The 19,797-nt window shown below is 38.0% G+C and overlaps 1 protein-coding gene across 7 annotated transcripts in view; it reads right to left on the reverse strand.

Moving 5' to 3' along the window:
* The window catches only part of ptprk (protein tyrosine phosphatase receptor type K), a 603,086-nt gene that overhangs the window by 92,989 nt on the left and 490,300 nt on the right, over nt 1-19,797 (reverse strand). For 4 of the 7 annotated variants that reach the window (XM_072556024.1, XM_072556023.1, XM_072556027.1 and 1 more), the window contains exons 15-16: nt 9,364-9,393; nt 5,242-5,402 (exon numbers count right to left, since the gene is read on the reverse strand). In XM_072556024.1, coding sequence (XP_072412125.1) covers nt 5,242-5,402; nt 9,364-9,393 — 191 coding nt within the window. The remainder of the gene's footprint in view (nt 1-5,241; nt 5,403-9,363; nt 9,394-19,797) is intronic. The other 3 variants (XM_072556025.1, XM_072556029.1, XM_072556028.1) reach the window with 1 other exon arrangement.

Raw genomic sequence — 19,797 nt, forward strand, 5'->3', positions numbered from 1 at the left:
TGTTTGCAAGACAAATTTCCAGCTCGGCGAACAGAACCACAACAATGAGCACCCGAGCTACAAATCTTCTCCCAAACTTTGAACACCTACGGGCGAGAGACGCTAAGACAAGCCAGGAAATGGGAATCCTGTGCCAACCGCCTAAGCGCCACATACGAACAACTCCGGTTCCTGCACGAATGCCGAAAGAATCGAATCCTTCCACCATGTGTCAGATACAGACCACCAGTCAACAATCCACAAGCCAGGGACACAGCCAGGCAGAACGGATTCAGGATGATCCAAGTAAATGATTACAGACGCTCACAACAGACTTCACAAATACAGACAAGAAATTGCGCGCCAAAAATCGTTAATTTCAAAAATCACCAATCAGGAATGGACCCGGACCATAGAACAGGCCGTCACCATAGGACAGAACAGGACAACACACCGCAAAAAAATGGCACTAAAAGAAAAAATGGCCAAACTAACACACAAAGAGGACACCACAACACACACCTGGGTTAAAAACCTCTCCCACAGACAGCTCACAGACACGGAAAGAACAATAATGGCCAAGGGACTCAACTACAACCACAGGGACGCCAAGACAGCAGACTTCCGAGCAACACTAGAATGCACACTCAGGAACAATGGACTGACAGAAAAGACACAACAAACAGTGAGACAAAGTATCGTACCCCTGATAACAAGAAAAAGACAAACACATAACCTCAACTCCAAAGAGAGGGAAGCACTAAAATCACTAAGAAACGATAAGAACATAATCATACTACCAGCAGACAAAGGCAGAATGACGGTCATCCTGGACAAAGCAGAGTACATCCAAAAAGCACAACAACTACTTGCAGATACCAACACCTACCAAAAGAGGGAGTTTGACCCCACCCCACAGCTCACCAATAGGATAAACAACACACTGAGGAATCTACAAAAAAAAACGGACAGATAACCAGGTCTGACCTACAAAGAATGAAACCTGAAAGCAACAACACCCCCAGATTCTATGGACCACCTAAAGTGCACAAACCAGACATCCCACTCAGACCCATAGTATCACTACCAGGGACACCATCACACAAACTGGCCAAAGAACTACAGCAGAAACTGAAACACCTGATCAGCGGATCCAGACAATCTATACAATCGACACAGGAATTCTTGGACATCGTCAGAAATATACACATAGACAAGGAAGAAACTATGGTCTCATTCGATGTAACGGCACTGTTCACCTCGATCGACAAAACCCTAGCCAGAGAAACAATAGCCAACCTGCTGGACAGACATAATAGACAACAAGACGTTGAACCTATCAACAAAGACGGCATACTTAAACTACTGGACTTGTGCCTCACAACACACTGCACATTCAACAACCAGATATATGAACAAATCAACAGAACACCCATGGGCTCACCCATCTCTGGGCTCATAGCAGAAGCAGTAATGCAAAAGTTAGAACAAATAGTCTTACCGCAAATTCAACCCAAACTCTGGGTAGATATGTTGATGACACCTTTGTAATAATTAAAAACACAGAAATAGAGAACACACACCAGATCATCAACGCCACTCTCACAGGAATCTGTTTCACTAGAGAGCAAGAAAAGGACAACCAACTCCCATTCCTAGACGTGATGGTACAGAGAACACCGAACGGAGAATTCACCACAAAGGTTTACAGGAAATCCACACACACAGACCAAGTCCTAAACTATGAAACCAACCACCCCAACACACACAAACGAAGTTGCATCAGGACACTATTCAAAAGGGCCACAACACACTGCAGCACACCAGAACTGCAAAAAGAGGAAGAGGAACACCTATACAAGGTATTCGCCAAAAATGGATACCCTCGCAATTTCATCAACAGATGCCTAAGGGAAAGACAATGGAACGAGGACATGCCACAACCCAAAGGACTAGCCACACTACTGTACATCAGGAGCATTTCAGAACTGACAGCCAGACTACTACGACCACTAGGACTAATAACAGCACACAAACCAACAGCCACTCTCAGACAACAACTCACCAGAACGAAGGACCTGATACCCAACATGAGTAAAACCAATGTAGTGTACAAAATCCCATGCAAGGACTGCACAAAACACTACATAGGACAAACAGGAAGACAGCTAATGATCCGTATCCATGAACACCAACTAGACACGAAACGACACGACCAGCTATCCTTGGTAGCCACACATGCAGATGACAAGCAACATGAATTCGACTGGGACAACACTACCATTATAGGGCAAGCCAAACAGAGAACAGCCAGGGAATTCCTAGAGGCATGGCACTCATCCACAGACTCTATCAACAAACACATCGACCTGGACCCAATATACCGGCCACTACAGCGGACAGCTGGAACTGACAACCGAAAGCGGCAGAGACAGGCCACTATAAATGCCGGAGGAAACATCACAGAAGCGCTTCACAGGAGGGTCCCAAGCACTGAGGATGTCACTTAGACAGGGGACCAAATGTTTGCAAGACAAATTCCCAGCTCGGTGAATAGAACCACAACAACGAGCACCCGAGCTACAAATCTTCTCCCAAACTTTGATCTTGATAGATACATGAATAGGCAGAGAATACAGGGGTATGAATTGCATAGAAGTAAAAGGTTTTTAGTTAGAAAGGCTTTGTGGGTCAGTGCAGTCTTGGTGGGTCAAAGGGTCTGTCCCTTTGATACTGAATGTGACTGCCAGTTTGCACAGAGCACGATCTCATACATTGGATGAATTCTGCATGTGATTCTAAATATCTACCTGTGGTACTTTACTGCAATTTTATATCTGATCACCAAGATAGCATTCCGAAAGCACAGCATCCTTCCAGTACTAAAGTGAATATTAAGAAAGTAATAGCAGAACATTTGGAAAATCGTAATCTAATCAAGCAGAGTCAGCGTGGCTTCATGAAAGGGAACTCGTGTCATAGAGTCATATAGTTGTACAGCACAGAAACAGACCCTTGGGTCCAACCCATCCATGCTGACCAGACATCCTAATCTAATCCCATTTACCAGCATTTGGCCCATATTCCTCTAAACCCTTCCTATCCACATGCCAATCGAGATGCCATTTAAATGTTGTAATTGTACCAGCCTCCACCACTTCATCTGGCAGCTCATTCCATACACGCACCACCTGGTGCGTGAAAAGGTTGCCCATTAGGTCCCTTTCAAATCTTTCTCCTCTCACCTTAAACCTATGGTCTCTAGTTTTAGACTCCGCTACCCTGAGAAAAGACCTTGGTTATTCACCCCATCTGTGCCCCTAATGATTTTATAAACTTTTATAAGGTCACCCCTCAGCCTCTGATGCTCCAGGAAAAAATAGTGTCAACTAATTTATTAGAGTTTTTTTCAGTCAACGGTTTCTATTTTTAAATCAAATCATCCAGCGTGCAAAGGTATGTGGGGAAAAAAAAAGCAGGAGAAGGCATTAATTCACAGGGCTCATTTGGACAGCCAATCCAGACAAGATAGGTCAAATGGCCCAATAAGCTGATTGGTCTCCCACAGAAATGTTGATTCCTGACTGCCCTCTGAAATGGTCTAGCAAGCCCCTCAGTTGCACCTAACCACTAAAAATCCTCAAAGGAATAAAACAAAACCAAACGGACCACCTGACGTGAGTGAGGCACCAGAAATTACACACTCCACAATTTGTCTTTCAGATGTGCCATTTCAACTAGATGCAAAAGATGGTATGGTTTCAGTTACATCCATTGAAGTACAAATAAAGCTCCTCAATGCCATTTTTAAGATCTTATTGTGTACAAATTAGATGATGCATCAGCTTCCACTGCTCTTTAAAATGAAATCCATTGGTTTTTTAGGCCCCCAGGATATTCTAGGCATATGAATACAAATTTTTTTCTCATGTCCAACCAGAAAAGAAGAAAGGTAAATCTAATTTATCACATTTTTTTACTGTCTGTCAGATAAGATGTCATAGTAACAGGAACAACGTATTTGTGCAGCATTTAATAACTCCGAAAATAGACTAGACATCATTCATGGCATCAACAGAAGTCAGCAAACGAGGAAATGAAAGTTGCTAACTTCACACAGTACAAGTAATGGGATTTCCTTTGCTGGAGTTCTCACTTCCCACTGGCTCACCAGTGAATTGAGTTGGAAATTGGTACACTGCAGGGGGGGCTTGGGGTTATGTGCTCAGGGAAGGTAGGTTGTTGGACCTTTGAAGAATAAGGAGTATATACTGGTCAGCTTCAATGGGAATTTGGGGGTCCTAGACACCCACTGTCTATGGCAAACAGGCTTTTGACTTTCTGGTTGTTGCAGCAATTGGGCATCAGATATCAGAACTTAATTTTACCTGTGCTTACAGTCATACAGCACGGAAACAGAACCTTTCGTCCTACTTGTTCACACCAACTACTTTTCCCAAACTAGACTAATCCCTCTTGTCTCCATTTGGCCCATATCCATCTAAACCTTACCTATTCACGTACTTATCCAAATGCCTTTTAAGTATTGTAATTGTACCTGTATCTACCAGTTCCTCTGGCAGTTCATCCCACATACGAACCACCCTCTATATGTCCCTTTTAAATCTTTCTCCTCTCACCTTAAAAAACGTCCCCCAGTTTTGAACTCCCTCATCCTAGGGAAAAGACCTTTGTCATTCACTTTACCCATGCTCCTCATGATCATATAAATCTCTATAAGGTTACCCCTCAGCCTCCAATGCTCCTGTGAAAAAGGTTCAAGCCTATCCAGCCTCTCCACAGAACTCAAACCCTTTAATCCCGTAACATGGTGGTAAATCACATGTTAAAGTAGTCCCATCCTGCCAATTGCTGGGTTGGTGCTGGAATACGCAATCCTGGTCTACACATCAGAATCATGTCCTGGGAAGGGCAGGATTCCCAATATTCATGTTGCCTGAAATCTGGTGTGCATACCCTCTCTGACCCCTTGATTTGACTCCACTCGATTTTCTGAATTTGCCAGATTGGTAAGATACCTAATGTAACTGGCCTCACTTTTCAGCTGACGTAACTATATTTTTTGAGAATTCATGAGTGCTAGTCTAGTCTTTTGCTAACTGAACATTAATGTTGTTTTTTGTGCTTCTTAAAAAAATACATGTCTATACCTTTTATCGTTTTAAATGCCCTGAGGTGATCTCCATCTAACTTTTCAAAGATATGTTTTACAACAATAATAGTGAAACATATAATACTTACATCTAGGACTGAAGTTGTGAGAGTCCATAAAATTGATTGACAGCGGCTCATCAGCATGAAGTGTGCTTTGATCAGCGTAGCTCCTGTCCATTGCATTCACCATATGAGTCATCTCTTGGCGAGCATTCCCTACTGCGTCTTTACGTTTCTTTGCAAGCTTACTGCAATCCACAAAAGCAAATAATTAAACAGCTTTTATGCACAGTTTCAGTATGGTAAATATTTAGGTTTAACACAAAGACTTGATATACTTTGCGAGATAAGGAAACTTTTAGAGAGGAAACTACATTTTAAAAAAAATGACTATCTATCTAATTAGTTGCCAAGTGCTTTCGATATTCTGCGGTCATAAGAAAAAGACTTGCATATATCTTTTGCAGAAATATGATTATATTCAATTGATCTGTTGCTGTGATTAAGGGATACACATTGGCCATAAGACGAGAGGACACTTCCCTTTTTTAAGAAAATAGTGTGACAGGGTCATTTACTCTACCTGAGGGTGGACCTGAGCTCTTTAACATCTCGTGAAAGACAGCACTTCTGATAGTGCAACGCTCTCTCAGTACATCATTGGAGTTTTAGACTTATTTTGAGTTAACATGCTGGATTGGGGCTTGAACCCTTAACCTTCTGACTCAAGAGAGCAAAATGTTACCCATTGAGCCACAGCTGACAATGGAAGGAACTGTTCAAATACTAGTCTGCATTTATTTTTGAATTGCATGATAAAAGAATTCAATTACTGCTCAGATGTTTTACACAGTGAATTACTTATCAACAAAGTAACTTGTTTTTCCAAATTTCACAGCATGTAGATATATTAGCACTGGTGAGCGTAATCTTTTTGCAGATGATACAAAACCACAACTCCAAAATTGCATATCTAAAGGGTTAATTTACATAGCAGCATGACTAGTCCATTTAGCCTCTCAAGGCAGTACTGCTTTTTCATTACATCATGGTTGATCTGCACCTCAACACTCAGCACTTATTATATATCCCTTCATAATTTCAACAAACAAAAGCGTATCAATCTCAACTTCGGTAGGGATCTAGGTCAACACGTTCTTTGCACAAATGGAAGGACAGGAGTTAGTTACATCTGGTTATTAGAATTGGGAATGGTGTGGCCACATATTGTCCAGTTCGTTTATGTTTGAAAGATCTTTGATTTTGAGCTAAATTGAGCAAAGACTGCCCAAAGACCATTAGATCTTAAATTGCTGCCATGCAATAAATAGATATCTAAATTTTAGTTCCATGAAATTATTTCAACTGAAATGTTTCTTTTTCAACAAATTATCAGATGTTACTTTAATATGAAAAATGTGTGGAATATAATTTCTGTAATTTTGACAGCTTCCAATGCTGCTTGTGATTTCATTTGTGGGCAATAGGAAATTTTATGTTGATGCTGGTAGCTGTTTGACAGTGCCCATCAGTGATCTAATTAATGGAGTGAGTGATTTGATTACTGAATGATAAATGTGATTCTATAAACAAGTTAACTCCCTTGGAGATGATGAGTCTGCTAAGTTAACATACAATTGGTGTTATTTGCATGGATCCACAAGATTATTTTGGATAATGACAGGGCTTGAACAGAATAATTTTACAATTGTAACTATCAACTTAAAAGTATTACTTCTTCATGCATTCCTTTACCACTTTACAAACTGATCAGCTATTTTTGTAAACTATCATTCAAGCAATCAAACGTTATGTGTGGGATAATGGAAACTTTACAAAGTGTTGTAGAGGGCATTATTCACAATAAGACACTCAGATTACATCAATGTGCATTGTTCAAACTAAAATAAATGACAGTTCCTCAGATCTTTCATTGATTTTTGCACTTCACACTTAGCATACACTAAAATAACAGATGTCAAGAGTAAGAGGCCAAATTCATAAGCTTTGACACAAAAACCAAAAGACAATACAATGATATCTATGCATGTCAAGATTTCAAATGAAAATTTATTTTCAGTAATTCAATTCTCTGTTCAAACTACTGACAATCTCTCTGCAGGACTCCAGAGAACATGTGGCATATTTCAATTGCACTGTTTTGTTTCCAGCCAAGTACTTCCTACGCATCCTCTCCCCAGACAAAACAAAACAATTTAGTATCTATTTGAGATTGAATGAGAGCAGCCAGTTTTCAATATTTAACAAAACAAAACTCTTAAATGGAAAAGCTGAGGAACATACACAAAGCAGTGGTGCAAGCACTACAGAGGGGATAGAGAAAGAAAATCATGATGCAGATGATATTGTGAAACCAAACATGCTTTGCTGAGAAGAACCTTAAGTTTTATAATTAATTAAAGGTTGTATTCAGGTCAATGTGACATATGTGAAGAGAGTTCACATGCTTTCTGATTTGATGTGCTACTTTGCTTCTCATTCTTAGTCCAGTTCCCAGCTCGGAGCAGTTTGAAGAAGAACCAAGAGCCTCCCTGTCAGTACACAACCTGTTCACCAAGTCTTGAGCTGTGCATCCTCATGGCCACAATGGAAAACGGATTCCTCGTGGCTTTTACAAAATTTCTACTTTCGATAATGGTACACTCCAATTTGGATCTCAACTCAAACGGGAGCAGTTAACCTCATGGCCCCATGCTCAGTCTGTTATAGAAGCTCAAAGTTCACTTCATAGAGAATCTGGATGCCATCAGCTGAAACCTTCAGTCAGAACATCTTTACCTACTGGGAGATTTCAATATAAGAGTGACCTTAAGACCTTCTGTCTCAGGCATCCTGGTCTGGAAAAAAATGAGAATGGGCAGATATTACTTGAGCTTTGGTATCACCACAAGTTTTGTGTAGCTGATACTTCCTTCCAGAACAAATCGTTTCTCTCCGTGCTATCTCAGATGTATCCATGACATCTCTGATCAGAAGAATACCACAAACTTAGAGGTACCAGAATGTGCCAGTTCCATCAGCACATGTTGCTCAGCAATGATGTCTGCACTCACTTGACCACATTCTCTGGATGTATGATGACCCTATATCTAAAGATTTCCCAAATTGAATTGGCCATGGGTGTCACAATTTACTTGACAACTTTACCTTCACTACAAAGACAACTACAGTTGTTGATGGCCTTGATCTCTAGAAACTGACCAGTTGGAAGTATGTCTAAAGAACAGTGCAGAAACAAAAAAAGGGTAGATGGTCATTAATCGAGCCCAGAGGAAACAGAGGTCAACGAATCATGCATCTTCTTAGCCTAGTTTCTTCCTCAGCAGCAAAGAGGCCACCATTGGGATACAAACCCTCAGCCTACAAGATAGAAGGCTGCTATTGATAAAGATTTTTGAGCAGTATTTGTTTGATGGAACCTATTGCATCTTTATTTTGCTTGTGCAGAGTTTTGCTAACTTGCAAAATTCTTGATTTTGAGGACAGCATAATCTTATAATTCCACAATAAATCTTTAGTTCTCTTTTCCCATTCTATTTTAAACACTAGCCTGTTGGAAGGTCACTACTGAGTCTACGTTTGGACACTCAGAATGACCATATTTCATGAGGAAATTCCCCACTGTCATTGACTTGTAAATTGTTTCCATTACTTTAAAAGTATTTATGCGCACCATGTAAAAGTAAGCATTACACTACGCGCTGACAAGAGTAAGTCATCGCATTTATTAGAGTTTGTTGTCATAAAAATGTCATCCAGTAAATTTAACAGTTCTTAATGAGGTACAAGTGGCGACCCTGCCATTTTATACACATTGACATTGAATGTTGATTGCAGCTGAAACAGAGAGGTTATGAGACTGATTCTAATTAAATGATCAATGAGTGGATCATTTTGACATTTTGGACTGAAATAACGGAAAATTGATGTTTCAAGTTAAATTTCAACTCTAAAAAGTCAAAATTATTTGTCAGCTACTGATACTTATTGAACTTGCTAAAAATATTTTGGGGTCTTCACTTTTAAATTAAACTACATATTTAAAATAGGACCTCTTTTCTGTATATAATATTTCTTAACAGCCAATTGGATTTAGAACAGGATCATTTGTGTCAAAACTTACCATTTGTACCCAAATACCCCATTAAGTTTAAAATAACAATAGACTTGCTTCTATTGGCTACTTACAGGTAATAAGAATAAGAATAGTAGCTCCTCCTGGCAAGCAAATCAGACAGTGAAGAAAGAATTATTGGTGAATAGAAGTGTGGAATCAGTTACAATCAACAAAGCAAATGCTAGTTGTTTTTGATAATGATCATCTTTGGTTAGCATTTTACTGCAAACAAATCATGCAAAAATTAATCTTACATTTCATGCAATTAAGTGCTTGCAAATAAAATAGAAATAATGGGTTCAGCATGGAAAGTGGATAATTATGTTCCAGATATCAGTCATTAAAGTAAATGAATAAAAAATTAATTACACATTTCTTACATGCACCATATAATGCATCAGAATTACTAATTTGTCTTTGCTATGAATCCATCTCAACAAGAGAAAAATTAAAAATACATCCACATATAAGAAAAACAATACACATTTGAGCAGAATAACTTCGATTCAAGTAAGCTGTTTTGCACAGAAATATTTATGTCAATGAAATAATGGGCATTCTAGATATTAAAAATAACAAAGCCACTTAAGCCACATCAATTATAGCAATGCCCTGTGGATGATCATGTCAAACAAAAGGTCAATATTGATGATCAGTTGATTAGCTTGAAATTAGTCACTGGCTAAAACAATGTTCTAACGATTTTGAATCAGCTGACATTTTCTAAATGAACAATGTTTTACTTCTTAATTAACCTTGCAACTGTATTGATGCATTTAAATACCACCAAAAATAATTATCATTTCTTTCTGTCAATTTTGCCAATATATAACAAATTCTTGAACAGTGAACGACAAAATTCTTAGCTATTTCTCCCCCTAATTTCTAATACTAATTTATGTTAGTCTTTAACTATTTGTAGCACATTGGTATATTCCCTAGTTGTTATGGGAAAGTTCAATATGATCATCAGGATTTGTATGCATATATTCTAAAAATGAGTTTGACAGAAATTGATTTTTAAAAATCAACAACATGCATTGGATTGATACATATGGTGAGAAGACAGATAGCCATACTTTGCAAATGGAATTTCTTGCATAAGTTGGATAGAGTATAAAATAGTTATTGTTTATGCAACTTAACATACTTATTGGCTTTTCTTAAAATAAAACATATTTATGTAAGCCAGTACAGCCACATAGAAAGGCAGATGTCTAGTGACAAGAAGGATATAAATAGATAAATGCCTTTTGGATTCAAAAGTTGGATATTTTTTAACTGGATTTTCATTGGTTTGAATATTTTATGAGGGGAAGTAGCAAATGATTGTGGCCGTTGATTGCTAGTTGGATAACCAGGTGATGAAATTCAGTATATAACTATAAGCAGCAAAGTCATTGGGGAAACGGAGAAACCTTCTCAAAATTTCTAAAACAACTAGGATATTGTAGAGTGAAAAACTTTATATGGCAACAGAGTCAAAAGAGTCATTTACAGAAGACTTAGGTAGTTGTCTGGAATGGACAACTACACAAGGAGCAGAAATAAAGGAAGAACATGGAATTTCAGTAGACATTTCAGCAAACAATGCCACAGCCACAATGAGTGAAATGGCTTCTTTCTATGCTCTAAACTATAGGATACTATGATAAAAGATTATAAAGCTAACTGATTTTCAACATAAACATTTTAGTTCAATATTTAATGAAATTAATTTTGATAAGTAAAATTTCCTTAATTAAGCATTAATTAACATAGTAAGCAGCATAAGGTGAATGTCTTTAAATGATGAAAATCAAATGCCAACTTGAAGTGTTTTAATGATGCAATTTTATTTACATAACTCTGTTTGGTGACACAGCAATCTTACTTTGAAATCACAGAATCAGATCAAGAAAAGGGGGCTATCAGGAAGCTCCCATATTTATGGGCTCAATTTTTTCAATCAGTAGTGAATCAAATACACTTGCCCCTGACTTGAAGAAAGTTTCCCAGTACAGTCTCTGTGGCATTCGGTTCCCCTTTCCTTATGGCAGTTTAAATTTGAACCAAATCAAACGATCTCCAGGCATGCAACAACAACGTCACCAATTAGCCAATTCCCACCAAGAAGTTCAAAGTAGCACACCATTTTATTTCAATTTTCAGGTAACAAGACAAACCGCAATTTGATTAAGATAGAAACTAATATTTTGATATTAACAAGTAATGTTTTTTTTTGTTATAACATGGAAAGTCAAAAGTTGACCATTATAAAATTACATTTACAGGGCCATTGAAAGGATTTAGCAGTAATGATGAAGCTAGCAGTCCATTTATGAAGAAGGCTGAATAAAACAAAAAGCCTACTCCTCCTATTCATTTTGAAAATCCAATTATATCTCATTCAAGATGTCAAAAATATTGAGAGGGTTTTCATTTGGAAGATTTAAAGAGTCAAAGTGAAGTATTATCAATTCAGTGATTGCTTTGGGATTGCATACTAGAGGAATCTTAACAGGACAGCACTGAAGGAGCATGGATTCACTTATTCTGCATTCATGTAGACTCCTCAACTTGCTGTCAAGTCCCAACAGAGTTATGACAGAAATTACTTAGTTTTCCAACCCTAGCATCACAAATTTCAAGCCAATATGAAAGAAAATACAGAAAGGAAAATACATTGGAACAAATTTGAGCAGTGGTAGCTCATTCATTCTCCTGAGCCTCTCCATCAATCAATTAGAATAATGGCTGATGAATGTGCAACCCAATCAATGAGTTCAGGTATTATATTAAAAAAATTGGGGCGATACAATGCTTATACTAGACTAGGACTATCTACTTCACATAAAATAGAACAAGAACTAACATTTTAATAGCAGTAGAGAGTGGAAGACAAACCTAATATCCAACATATAAGGATGGTTTGTGCCAACCATTTTCATGAATTAACAACTTACTATGTTCATAACACATGCAACAACAGCACAAAGGCTTTTGTTACACAAGTACAACATTACTACACATTAATAAAGCAATAAAAGTGTGTCTTCTGTAGTAGCATCCGGTTAATCAAACTCCACTGTTTATGTGATATACTTGTGAAACAAAAATCTGATTTTATGCATTATAAAGTGCTATAGTTAAATGTACTGACAATGTCAGTCTGTACTTCATATCTAAACCAATTTCTACAAGGACAACGCATAACATGTCAGCCTCTCTCTTTGGAATGTAACTAATGACAGAGACTAATCACATACGCAGACAAAAACACAAGATTGCATGGACTATGAAAAACTGGATTAATGGTGATACATCTTCAGGTATGAATGGGATACACCAGAAAATTTTTGGAATGTCAAGGATTCAAACAAACGGCAACAAGCAAGTTTCTCTCACTTTCCTTTATCAAAAATTAGCAAGCCTGCTTAAGGAGGATACAAAGAAGTTACAAAATGATAAGGGTAAGTTAAGTGAGTGGGCAAAAGATACGGCAAATAGAGTAAAATGTAGAACAATGTGAAATTGTCCATTTTGGCAGTAAGAAAAAAAGCATTTTATCTAAATGATGAGAAATTGAAGAGCTCTGGGATGCAGAGGGGTTTGGGTGCTCTCGTGCATGAATCACAAAAGGTTAGTATGCAGAATATCAAGTACTTAGCAAAATAGTGATACTATCACTCATTGCAAGGAATTAAAGATTAAAATCAAAGTTGTGCTTCAATTATACAGCACAGTAGTCAGACTAAATCTGAAGTACTGCCCACAGTGCTGGCCATCCTTATTTATGGAAGAAGGACTATGTATTGGAGGCCATACAGAGATGGTTTATTAATTTACCACTCTATACAATCTTCATCACTGTACTATAGCATGCACATCCAGGCACTGCAGGAAAAAAATGCAAAATTGACACCAAGTACCCTGTATAGGTTAGGTTCAGCAAAGATTTTAATCTGTTTTAATCTGGTGACTAAGAAACACAAGGTGTGTGTGTTAAATTAAGGCCCCATTCACATTTTCAAGATTGGCAAAAACTCATAGATCCAAATAATCTTGTCGATGTATTTGGGATCAAGTCACACTCTAGAATTTGATCTCAGTTATAGAAAGTAAGCAGGTAATTTAAATTTAACTAAATGCAAGGGATAGAAAACATGTTGGGCAGGGTTTCCTGAGGTTGGGGCCAGTACCTTAAGCTGTGTTACAAGCTGAAACTTTGGGTTAGTGAGCTCAGAAGCATCAGTGACCTGTGTACAGTTCTGCTCCTCATCCCCCTGATCATTTACAGATGTTTTGAATCCTGCCCTCCGCTTTCAGAAGTCTTTCCACCTCCTACCCCAGATCCTTGGTGCTCAGATGTGTAGCAACAACTTTGATTCCTTAAAACAGAATCACAATCGGAAAAAATCTGGGAAACACTTATGGAGGGCATGCAACTGTTATAGTTAATCCAATTAATTATTGGATAGATCAGCCACAATCTTACTGATGGAGCAGGAATGGTGGAGTAGGCTTGATGAGCTGAATGGCCGAATGGGTGGCTCCTAATTCTTACATTCATTTGTTTTTGTAGAAGGTGAAACAGAATCAAGTCTTCACAGGTTCCATACTTTTATACTATTTTCTGAAAATGCACTGAATGATGATTTAAATGATTGAAATAAAAAGAAAATACTTTTCAATTATGAGTCTATGAAAATTCTGGCTTTCATAGGAAAAGGGAGTTGGCTTATCTCTCAAACTAATAATGTCTGAAGCAGAACATTTGGATCCTCTGGCAGCCAATTCCTCCTTTGAAGGGAAGAGCGCATACAGAAAAAAAAATCCAGTTTTGATAAAGCTTGGTGCTGGAAAAAGCAGAGCAGGTCAGGCAGCTGCCGAGGAGCAAGTTAGTCAAAGTTTTGGGCATGATCCTTCTTCAGGGTTAGTGGTGCTGGAAGAGCACAGCAGTTCAGGCAGCATCCAAGGTGCAGCGAAATCGACGTTTCGGGCAAAAGCCCTTCATCAGGAATAAAGGCAGAGAGCCTCTCCATGCTTCAGGCTCTCTGCCTTTATTCCTAATGAAGGGCTTTTGCCCGAAACGTCGATTTCGCTGCACCTTGGATGCTGCCTGAACTGCTGTGCTCTTCCAGCACCACTAATCCAGAATCTGGTTTCCAGCATCTGCAGTCATTGTTTTTACCTTCTTCGGGGTTATCCAAGTTCCATGAAAGGAAAATGAAAGCAGAAGAATCGCCTACATCTCTTTCAGATCATACAGATTTAATATCTGATGAAATTCGAAAGTTGTCCAAAGTTCTTATGAGCATACCTTATGAGGCCAGAGGCTTTTAAGAAAATGAACCAAAATGCTGTAGGTTCTAAGCTGCCTCTTCGCAGATAAGCAAAAACCTTGAATAAGTGGTATATGCTGCTAAGAAAAACAGTTTTGCAGAAGCTGTTATTGTGCCTCGGCCTGTTAGGGCAGAGCTGGGAAATATTTTTAATTCAGATAATGAAGAACTAAGCTAGAAGGTGGGTTTTAACAAAAAAAATTCAGCACTCCAAAGGAGATGGAGAACTTATAGAGGAAAAGATGTAGCATTTCAAAAAAAGTATTTCAAAAAGGTTTGCATTATAACGAGAGGCTGGATAGGTTGGAACTTTTTTCACTGAAGCATAAAAGGCTGAGGATGACCTTATGGAGTTCTATAAAATCATAAAAGGTGAATGGCAGGCGTCTTTTCCCTAGTGTAAGGGAATTCAAGACTAGACGTGAGAGGAGAAAGATTTTTTAAAAAAAGGGACTTTCTTCTTAAACAGAGTGGCTCGTGTTGGGAACGAACTTCCAGAGGAAGTAGTGCATGCAGGTACAGTTACAACGTTGAAAAGATATTTAGATAAGTATATGAACAAGAAATGTTTGGAGAGAGATAGATCAAGTGCAGGCAGGTGGGACTGGTTTAATTTGGGATTATGTTCAGAATTGACTAGTTGATCAGAAGGGTCTGTTTCCATGCTGTATGACTCTGCAACTCTATATGTTTTACTGCAGTATGAGTAGAAGTATTAGCTAATCACCTTGAAAATAACTCTTTTACTTTAGTGACCATCTGTATAACTCTCTAAGCATAACTTTGAGAGAGGTTGCAGGAAGGAGATGATTTGAATTTGTGTCTGAAGATCTTACTACCAACAAGGACTGACCATCTGTCAATGATTGATTGTATGATTATCTTTTGCACCAGATTAGGGTACTGTTCACAAGCAATCTTTTTATAACTCACTTTAAATTGTGTGGTTGTAGTAGTTTTGAATCTGTCTCGAAGATGCAGAAAAACCTTAGAGACAATTTATGGAATTTATGTAATTTAACGAGACCTCACATGAGTGTGTGTATCATCATTCCACATACAAGGTCTTACAGTTGTATGTAGTCAAAAGAGCAGATGCTCTGCTCTCCCCCCTTCCCCCACACACAGAGTTAAGATCCTAGACCAGACCACTAATTTATGCTAAGATCTTTTGTGGAACTCATTTTTAAAGTAGACAAAAAGGCACATCTAAGTGTTTAAGAGAATAACAGCACAAGATGCCATGGTTTTAAACAAACAGTGAGACTCTGATGTACAAGTTACAAATAACATACCAGTGTTGAAGGTTGTAACACCCAGACTGAACATGCGATGAATCAATGTGATGAATACTTTAATAAAAGCCTAAGGTGTTGAGGACAGTATGGTAACATGGATGGAGAATGGCTAATTAAAGGGAAATTTTTAATATGGCAAGCTATAACTGGTGAAATGTCACAGTGCTGGAGTGACAGTAATTTATTAAGACTTCGATGAAGGAAGTGAATGCACTATTGCACAAAAACAGATGGAAAATCAAATGGTGAAAATGAGATAATGAAACTGCAGAGGGATACAGAAAGATTAAGTGGGCAAAATTTGGCAGATGGAATGTAATGTGGGGAAATCAGAGGTATGGATTTTTTTCAGGAAGAATAGAAGTGGTGCATATTATTGAAAAGAAGAAAGGCTGCAGAATTTCAGGGTCCTGGTGCATAAATCGCAAAATGTTATCTTTACATATTGAATCTCTCTCTCTCTCTGACTTGGTCACTGTGATTGAGTACAAATTGGAGACCCACTGATACATAAGGAGGGAGATCAGTATCTGAAAAATTTAGACAAGATTTTGGCAACACTTCAAAAAAATGCAGGCGCAGAATCGAGCTGGTGCGGCCAATTACATATATAATGATGTGAACCTAGCTGAGAGAAGAGAATCGTGCCACAATGACATTTATAGGGTCAATATATTTTGGAACCATTTTCTAATAAATGAAGAGGGATATGTAACCTGTGCTGCAGTGAGTCTGGCGTCTGGGTAATTTGAATGTTAGCAATGAAATGAAGGTTTAGATTAGGTAGCTTTACTGAAAAGAAGATGCAATGTATAAACAGAAGCAGAGTCCTTAAATATTTTAAGGTAGAGGTAGGTAGATTCTTGTTAGGCAAGGGATTGAAAAGCTATTAGGGATAGATAGAATTGTAGACTTGAGGTGACAGATTAATTATTATAAAATTATTAATAAACAAATTAATCGTGAACTTATTGAATGGCCTGCTCGCGCTCCATGTTCATAAGACACACACTTCTCTTAAACCAAGCTGGGATCAGACTCCTTGTGGCAAAGAATGAAAAGGGATAAATAGGGAGTAGACAGGCACTTTAAACTTTGAGTTAGGGCCAAAGGGTTTGAGAAAAGTGAGATGGGCTCAAAATCAAAAGATAGCATAGAAAACAGATTGAAAATAAATGAAAGGAGAGAGAGAGTAACAGAAATTGAGCTTTGGAGGAAAGAGGGAAAATTAGAACATGCAAAGCTAGGAGAAAAATCCGAAACATCTGAGTGACATAATAGAAGCTGACAGAAGAGTTACAGTATCAAGACCATAAGGATTCTTCCTTATACAAACACATTGGGCAGTAGAAACAAATTGAATGAATTGAAGGTGAAATTTTAATTAGAAGACACCAATATCACAACCATCACTGAGAGATGGCTACAAAATGGCTCGAATTGGAAATTAAGCACAAAATTAAAGACTAACAGGAAAGACTGAAGGGGAAGAATTAGCCTTAGTAAATAAGAACAAAATCACACAAATGGTCAGACAGGATATAACGCCAAATAATTGGTTATAGATAGGTGATTGGTAGAATTAAGAAAAAGCAACAAGGGATTTCAGACATTAGTGGGGAGATGTATTGATTCCCACGAACAGAGGCAGATGCAAGTAGGCATTCCTCCAAATGCAGGAATTAGAAAACCAGGTAGTAAAGGTCAGGGGCGAGCGGAGACAGAGAGAAAGATTCTTGACAAAAATAGAAGTTGCTGGAAAAACTCTGCAGGTCTGGCAGCATCTGTGGAATGAAATCAGTAAAGGGCCACTCAACCGAAAATGTTAACTCTGATTTCTCTCTGCAGTCGCTGCATGGCCTGCTGAGCTTTCCTAGCTATCTCTATTTTTGCATCTGATTTACAGCATTTGCAATCCTTTCAGTTTTTATTTAGGTGACATTCTTAAGTTGTTTCAGAATAGTTTACTGCAGCAATATGTCCTACAACCAAATAGAGGGCATGTCACATCAAATTTAGTAATGAGTAATGAGCCAGATTTAGTTAGTGACCTAACAGTGCATGAACATTTATCAAAGGGAGGTTGTAATATAGTCAAGTTTAACATATTCTTCAAAGATAAAATATGTAAAACAGTTGCTCCGATTCTAGGCTTAGTTAAGTCTGAATTCAATAAGTGACAGAGACCTGCACAGAGCACTGCACAAATTTGTTGATGAGTAAAATATTTAAGATCAGTGGGAGATGTTCAAAACCTAATCTTGTCTGAGGTGCAAGAGCTCCATTTTCTTTGGATGATTAAAGAGGTAAGAGACTAAAAAATAAATTTATATAAAGATGCAAAAAAGAACCGATCCAGAGATAAAGAGCAATAAAGCATGGCAAACACATCGCGTGAGCTACAAAACGGAAGTCTGAAAAGAAACTTGCAAGGCATATCAAAATAGATAAAAATATATCACTATTCGTTAAGAATTCAATGAAGGGAAGGTAATGGCAAGCATGCTGAATAGTCACTTTGTATTAGCATGTCCAGAGAAAGAGGTCAAAATACCAGACTTCCCAAAGAAACTAATATGAAATCAGAGACAAATCAAATCAAAATTAGTTTAATGAAGAAAATGCAATTAAGAAAGTGACTAACAAGTGATACATTCTCAGGACCAGATGCGTCCCATCTAAAGATTTTAAAGGAAGAGAAGAAACATCGTAGGTGCACTGACCACAATCCCCAAAATTCTCTATATTCAGGAACCTGTGTTTTATACTGGAAAATTATATCTATCCTTCTGCTATTTCAGGAAGGTGGGGGAGACCACCAGAGAATTTACAGAGCGATTAGCCTAACATTTACAGTCAGGAAATTGTTCGAGTCTATAATTAAGAATTGGATGGCTGATTACCTTGAATATTTTGAATTCATCAGAGAGCACCAGAATGGATTTGTAAAGGAGAGTCACAAATGTTGACTCAAACTGAATTATTTCAACATGCCTATGGGTGTTATTTATATGGACTCTTAGAAGGCATTTCATAAATCGTGATAAGAAATGGTTAAGTAAAATTAAAGCTCATTGAACATAAACCAAATTATTGACCTGTTTAGGATTCGGCTGATTGACAAGAGATAGTGGGATAATGGGCAGGCGTCCTAAAGATGTAGTTAGTGGTGGCTTGAAAAAATCTGTGTTTGGGCCTCAACTATTTACAGTGTTTAACAACTTAGATGATGGACAGAAAGCCCCACGTATTCAAATTTGTTAATGCCTCAAAGACAGGTAGCATAGTATGCAGTGTAGATCGAACATCGAACATTATAACCTTCAGCCCTTGATGTTGTGCCAACCTGTGAAACCAATCTACAGCCCATCTAACCTACACTATTACAATATCATGCTAAAAATCATACACCAGGTTGTAGTCAGGTGAAGAAGCGTCGCTCTGAACGTTAATGTGCTTCCAATTAAACCTGTTGGACTACAACCTGGTGTAGTGTAATTTTTAACTTTGTACACCCCAGTCCAACACCTGCATCTCCAAATCATGACAATATCGTGCATATGTTATTCAATGACCATTTAAATGCCCTTAATGATGTGAGTCCACTACTGTTGCAAAGCCTGATGTTCAAACTCCGTCAGATAAAATAGAAAGATATAACTCGTTTTGAGGAAAGTGTAAAGTTGCACATCAGGCAAACAGAAACCCTACATACTTGAATTTCTCTGTGACTTGGTTTATACAATAACCTTCTGCAAGTAACAGACACGAGGCTAACCAAACAAAAACTGTACGCTCCATTTCTGTATTATTATGTAAGAGATAATGACAGTTCGAATTACTAATAAAAAAAAGTCAGCAAATTATATTGTCACAGATGAAG

This window comes from Chiloscyllium punctatum, chromosome 3 (assembly GCF_047496795.1).
Source record: "Chiloscyllium punctatum isolate Juve2018m chromosome 3, sChiPun1.3, whole genome shotgun sequence".
Classification (NCBI taxonomy): Eukaryota; Metazoa; Chordata; class Chondrichthyes; order Orectolobiformes; family Hemiscylliidae; genus Chiloscyllium; species Chiloscyllium punctatum.